The following is a 7,153-nucleotide window of genomic DNA, read 5'->3' on the forward strand; positions in this document are numbered from 1 at the left end:
GCAACTTGTCTACTGCCGAAGGAGGGTGGGAATGAAGGTGTGGATAAACGTGGAAGACGAACCATGTGCAGGACGCTCGAAGATTGCAATCAGGGGTAAACATTCAGAAACTTGGTGTGTTTATTTATGAATATGTAGGTTTCTGTTTGGATAGCAATGCTGTTCCTTTTGGGTGGTCTCTTTGATTCCATCGATCCATTTTTTAAATCTTTTTTTTTTGGGGGGGGGAAGTCATTGAATCTCATAATGTGGGCCTTTGAACGTGACTGGTGTGCCCCCCATTCTCACAATGTGTCGTGTATAGTTCCTTAAACAGTGTAAAATATAACCAAAACTTGATATTGTCCACAATTAGCCCGACTCACTACTTATTATATAATTGTTATGCTGGACTATTCTAAAACAAATGCAGCCAAAACATGAAAGCTTTATGAAAATTATTTGAATAATAACTAAAAATCATTATTGATATTGAAAATTGATATTCAAAGTAATTACATGTTTGCATAATAATATTCTTTTTTATCCGTGACATTCCTAAGTCATCCCGGGGTACTGTCGTCAACACGTTGATACATTTTCTACAATTTGCTGCCTTTTCATTTTTCAACCATAATAAAACTATAATCTCTGGTAGTATATTTATCAACCGTTCTACAGAACAGATTCAACTTGATATGCAAAACTGATAAAGAGAGCATCTGAAATTCTTTTAGGGGAACTATACTGCTTCAAATTGGATGTCCAATCCCCTGGACGATCTTGCGGAAATCCTATGCACAATGTCCAGCTCTTCTTGCGGGTTTCCCAGCTTTACTTTGAATCTTTGTAATACCTGCAATCCAGAAAACAATGGATGGTCATTTGTATATAGGAAAGTGTCCTTCCATTTGATTAGGGTTACAAGGTTACCTCAAACTAATTGTTGACATTTTACCCAAAGAAAAGACTAGTCCCCAAAGTGACCAGAGTAACTGCAATTTTTTTTAAGCAACACGTTGACGTTCTGGTAAAAAAAAGTCTAATTTTGTTTGAGCGCGCAGAAGTACATCGACTAGGTAAAGGCCATTTAGTGCGAAGGCAAAGCAAGGCTTGTGATATTATTATGGAAAACAAGGCTACGTGAAAATGAGTCAAACTCACGAATACTTCTATTGATAATTGGCCTTATACTGTAAAAACTGTGTTCTCGAATTAAGAGGTTCAGCAAACATGAGGCTAAGGCCTCTCAGCGGTTAACATTCTGCACGAGCAGGCAAAAAATAAAACATCAAGAAAGAGACAGACACAAGTATGGGCAGGTAGGGGACTTTTTAAGGCGGGGGGGGGGGGGTCGAATGCAAGTTACCCAAAAAAAATAATATTGTCACAGATTGAGTATTTTCAAACCTACTTTCCTCTCTTGGAATCTGGCTCCTTGTATTCCGAGACAGAAGAGGGACTCATGTTTGTAATCAGTAACTTTACAGGGAGGCCAAACAGACATCTTGATTTATTTATCCATCTCCACGTCGGCCAAGCGACAAACAAATGTCTTTGGTCACACTATAGGCGTGTGCTCCTGGACCCTGCACTGACGCGTACGCACCATTCCGCCAAAAAGAAGGGCAAAACACCTGTAGTCTCGCTAAAGTCGGAGTGCTCGTGGTATCTTCACCGATTGACCGTCATTTTGCTAAAATGCTGTGCTCCAGAGTGAGCCTGATTACGTCTAAAGTGCACGATCTATGATATAAAATCATAATAATATGTATCGGTGCAGGGCAAAGCTTTAGCGTATAGGTGGAACCAAACTTTTTGGAGTCATCGCTATGTCTCTGATTGTAGCAACAGACAGTTCTAGCGTGATAATCTGAGGATAGAATATAAAATTGTTCTGTGGAAGGATGTATGTGATTGGAGAAAGAACCAGCAAAGGATCAGAGAAAGGACGAAGTTGGTTTGTTGTAAAAATAAAAATACCCTCATTCCTCCCCCAGAAATATCCAAATATCCCATACTAATGAACATCATTTTGATACCCACCTTAATGACGGCTAGGAACATCTGTTGCTCTGCTAAGCGTCTGCCTACACAGTTTCGTGGACCCAAGCCAAAAGGCTGTACACAGATTGCCTGTCGACGCCTTATCTTGGGGTCAGGTGAGCTGCCAGTCTGCTTTAGCCAACGCTCAGGTCTGTATTCCTCAGGGGCCTCGAAGTGTTCGGCAGAATGGCACAGGGCGTTGTGGCCAAAGTATACTGTGGTCTTGTTTGACGGGATGAAAGAAAAGGAGGGGGAAGGGGACAGAAAATATAATAATGATAATGATTATTATTATGATAATGATGCAAACCTTTTTAAATTTGTAGAAACTATTCACTTTGATTTTTAATTTGTATTTGTAAAGGAATTTTCTGGAATGCAGTTAATGGGGAGGGGGTTACAAAAATATTGATCTTTTACTGTTAAGACAAATTGATGGAAAAAAAAGTCATCGTGCTAAAGCTGGAGAGTTTATGTTCGATAGTTTAGGAAATATTTGACAATAAGTTAAGCCACGAATTTTTTACCGCACAATAGCATAGCATCTTCCAGCCCTGTAAGAAACCACCACTTATATTTACACATCTAGCAGTTAAAGACTTGGTCATCATGTTGACTCATCAACAAAAGAAATCGAATAGAGCTCTGATTGGTGGCCAATACTCCGGCACACGATGAGAGAGGCTCATAATGGTGGTGGTGATGATGATGATGATGATGATGATGATGATGATGATGATGATGATGATGATGATGATGATGATGATGATGATGATGGTCAGGTGCTGCTCATTAAAAAAACATATGTCTTTCTCATTAAGGAGCAATATCTGCTTGCCCTTATTTTACTGAATCCCAATCAATATCAAATCTTAATTCTTTTTTTAAATTATGGTAGGCATTCCATGTTTGTAGCTTGACACCAATCTTTCTTTTGCCGTAAATAACAGCATTGGAAATCAAACTTGTTGTGACAAAGCAGGGGATAGCTTTACAACTTGTGGGAGTTGTTGTCCTGTGATAGTTCCAATCGTCTAAGATCAATTGTATCGTCGAAGAACATACCCCTTGTGGGATGTGATAGCCGGCCAGGGCGATGTCACGGGGCATCACTCTCACTGATCCCACGGGGAAGGGAAAAGCAACTCTGGAAAATTAAAGATTAGTAAAATTCCCCTTTATTTAGCTTTTTAAAAAAAAAAAGAATCTATTCTTTTTACAAAAGAGAAAATATGTATTTGCCTTTTTTAAAAAGATTATATCAAAACATAGATCATTTTATTCACTAATGAGGTGGAACAACTAGTGCAAAATCTCTCCCAGAATTAAAAAGAAAATGACAATGAAAAGAAAAGAAAAAAAAGTCATGATTGACATACAACCCACACACATTTTTAAAATGTATTTGGCTACACATTCCGTTTCTTTCTCAACATAGTCCCCAAGAACAATCAATGATATTTTTCCGTCGTTGATTGAGTAAACTCATGCGTCTCATCCTTGTTGAATTTCGCTTCGAGCGACCAAACCAATATCTGATATTATGCTCCCCAAGGTTTGTGTCACCATTGATTTCTTCTTGCTGTTAGAGATGGTGGTCTTCGTGTGTGTGTGTGTGGGGGGGGGGCGGGGTATTGGTTGTTTTTGCTTGGGGATTTTGAATTGTATTTTGTTGTTGTTCGTTTATTTTTGTTTGTTTCTTTTTGTTCGTTGGTTTTGGGGTTTTTTTGGTTGTTGCCCCCCTTGTTTTCCGGGGGGGGGGGGGGGGGGAGGTTTGCTCTTTGGTTTTGTTTTTTGTGTGGGGGGGGGGTTGTTTTCTGTGTTCTTGTTTTTTATGTTGTAAATGTTGTTGCTGGGTTGTTTTTTTTGTTGTTGTTGTTTGTTTGTTGTTGTTGTTGTTGTTTTTTTTTTTGGGGGGGGGGCGTTGGGGAGGGGGTCTTTTTGCGACGCCCTATGTCTTCGTAGTAAAGTAATGGATTTCCGTGTTATAAGTGCTCCTTATCCGGTGAGCCAATACCTGAAACTTTCTTTCACACAGGCTTTGAGGTAGGGCATGTGTGACATCTCCTCTGGAGACACTTGCCCGGAGGACGTCACACACCGGGCAATCTCTTCACGCAAGCGATCTTGTTTATCTTGATTTCGTGCCAAGTGCCAGAACACCAGGCCCAATGAGTTGGATATCTGCTGGCATAGATTAAATAGCATTGTATCATTTACTGTTTCGGGCTCCCCACGTAAAACTGATTGCTCTTTGCGTACTTTTTTCACCCAGAGCAGTCAGGTACTTATGTATCTGCCGGTCCCAAGCCTGGACAATTAATGCTGAGGATTTGGGGTGAGGCAAAGCAGCCCAGCCCGAAACTCAACTCAGGGGAAACCCCAATATGAACAATGGTTACGGAAACAAGAAGAGATGTAACTAGTAAACAAGAAATAGGGTGATGTCCCCGCTCTAGCTACAGGCAGGTCCTCTGGGTCATCTCTGATTGACTAAGGCATCTCAAGACATCGACGTCTCTAAATCTAAGTCTGAGTAAGCAGTCATTTTGAAGACTCAATAACAACAGCCACGGATCAGATCAATGGCTACAGGAGTTTTTGCAATTCTTGAGTGTGTCATAAGGTACCTCAACGTTCTTTATGCATACACATCTCTTATTATATTAGGAAGTTAAACACTTGTTTTTAAGCTGCAAGGGCTTAAACGTGCATTGGTCCTCAACTATGGTACCACAAGATATTGCTTACGAGGATCAATGATCTATTACGAATCCCATTATTATCACATTAAACTATTCCACAAAAGAAGTCAGCATTTTCCTCATCCTCGAGGAAGGTATCAGAAGCAGACATCAGCAACCGCGGCTCACAACGCTATTCCCTGCTTAAATAAAGGGGGGAAACCCAATATTCTCCTGGTGTATCCTCGTCACCAATCTGGTCAAGATCTCCAGATAAAATGTGTTCGGTCTTTTGCCTTTTGTTTCAAGTGAGAGCTAGATGGCCAAGGCTTTCCTGACGTTTCAAGTGTCACAGAAACGGCATTGTCTCTTATTAATTGTTTTAATCAAGCAAAAATGTGGAAGGAAGTCTCCGTTATGAGAGGTAGAAGAGCTAGCCATTATCAGACTCAAATTATCAGGGGCGCTCAGTTAGTTCAGTGGGTATCACCCTGGGCTTGGGAGCTGATGACCCTGGTTCGAAGAGTCGAAGCCCAGGCAGGCCATCTTGAGTTAGGGTTAGTTTGTGGAGTTAATTACTCGCCATGCCCTCAGCCCATTTTGCTCGTATTAAATTTGGAGGTCTCGCCTTTTAAGTGACATAATCCTGTTGATAAGGGCGTTAAAACAACACACTTGCGTACTTTACTTTTACTCACGTTATCAGTGGCTGTAGAGAAAAATCCACCAAGCAGCGCCGCGCTCTTATTAAGCTCCAGCCGCCCATCACTCAGTAGGAAATTCAAAAGGTTCGGACTGTCTCCACTTAGGCCGTTTCTCTGCATTGACTTTGCTGCATGTCTCACACGCTGCTGGCAGAGACTGTTCTTGTTTTGTTTTGGTTTGGTTTGGTTTGGGGGGGGGTTGTTGAAAAAAGAGGGTGGGGAAGTGGCGGAGGGGCGAGACAAGTATTCTTAATTACAATTAATTGTTAAATCAGTGCTATTGTCATTGTTATATTTTATATCCTTCCTTTCCCCCTCCCTGCCCCATCCCAACTTAGTTCTCATGCCCCTTTCCTCTTCGTATGTGTTTAAGGCCTACCTGCTTTGTCCACAACGTTCTGTTTGCTTTCGTGTCCACTGTGCTGAGAAATATTAGTGTCAGTGATATTGACTTTAGCGGAGAACAGATAAGCTACCTTTCCTTGACCGCCTTTTTAAAGTACATGTATCTCGTACACTGAACCTGATCTGCTGGTGAGAATAATAAAATATTCATGTCTTTGTTTCGGTGGTACTCGAATAGTACATAATATACACCATTCATAAAAAGTCAGGCAAATTTTGCTTATACTGTTAACATATTATGTATCATAGATATATATATATAGATAGATATATATATATATATATATGTATATATACATGTTACTTGTATATATATTGTAAAGACGCCGTTCAGGAGGATTCCCTCTGTAAGGTTGTCATTTCGCATTTTTAAATGAGAGATCTCCTTGGACAGGTTCGATATTAGGACTAGTATACTGTGTGTGTCAGGCGCGGTTCTTCCATGGAGCACGGTCGTGCAGTGCCGCCCAACATTTTTTTATGTTCTATTACAAAAAGCACCCACAAACATGAAATAAAAGAAGTCAGAAACAAACAGTAGCCAAATATAATATCAAAACAAGGTCCTCTCAGGCGATGTAACTGTCATTTCTGTGTCAAAAGCGCCGTAAAACATCTACTATGCCATGCCAAAGGCCACGCGCTTTGACTAAACGTAATAGAATAATATTCAACAGTGGCAATCTGACCTCTATAAATCGCTCTTTGGGATAACCCAAGCGATGACGACACTCGTAGCGAATTTGGCGGTACATTAATATTAACAAGACGGCACATCTCAAATGTACATCACGCAATATAGCCCGCAGTAGACATCTAAAAATAAACGCGATAGCCTTTACACTATTCCACATTATTCAATGCCAAAATTATGTGATCCCCGGAACAATCCAGCAGAGTGCTCAAGTGAATTGTGATTGGTTCATTGTCTTGCCACTATTTTAAGCGACTCTGTGACCGTGAACCTGAGGGAGGTGAACGTGACATACTTAACTCTCCGCCCTTTGAGTTGTGTCTTTGAATGCTTTTGTAGTGAATTGGTGAAAGTTATTACTCGAGTGTTCAGTTCCAATGCAGGAAAAAGAAATTGATGTTTAGCTAACGAACAAATTTAGTTCTAGAAATCAAAGCGACCAGTAAAAAGAACGAAAATAAAAGCATAAGGTCCTCCTTCACCAACCCAAAGATCCTACCATCCCATTTATTATGCCCTTGACTATCTTGAACCTGCTGGTGCTTAATTATGCACTCCCACTTTTTAGCCCCACGAGCCGCCCCTGGTGTGTGTGGTGTGTGTTCGTGTGTGTGTGTGTGTATGTGTGTGTGTGTGTGTGT

General features: G+C 40.6%; 1 protein-coding gene across 1 annotated transcript in view; it reads right to left on the bottom strand.

Annotated features, from left to right (window-relative positions):
• Positions 1–703: 703 nt before the first annotated feature.
• The window catches only part of LOC101844963 (probable cytochrome P450 49a1), a 17,309-nt gene continuing 10,859 nt past the window's right edge, over positions 704–7,153 (bottom strand). Inside the window, exons 5-9 of the mRNA XM_035968702.1 lie at positions 5,408–5,570; positions 4,043–4,209; positions 3,091–3,172; positions 2,026–2,247; positions 704–835 (exon numbers count right to left, since the gene is read on the bottom strand). Of these exons, the coding sequence (XP_035824595.1) occupies positions 722–835; positions 2,026–2,247; positions 3,091–3,172; positions 4,043–4,209; positions 5,408–5,570 (748 nt within the window). The 3' untranslated portion in view covers positions 704–721. The remainder of the gene's footprint in view (positions 836–2,025; positions 2,248–3,090; positions 3,173–4,042; positions 4,210–5,407; positions 5,571–7,153) is intronic.

The sequence above is a fragment of the Aplysia californica genome, unplaced genomic scaffold (genome assembly GCF_000002075.1).
Source record: "Aplysia californica isolate F4 #8 unplaced genomic scaffold, AplCal3.0 scaffold00004, whole genome shotgun sequence".
NCBI classification, from domain to species: Eukaryota; Metazoa; Mollusca; class Gastropoda; order Aplysiida; family Aplysiidae; genus Aplysia; species Aplysia californica.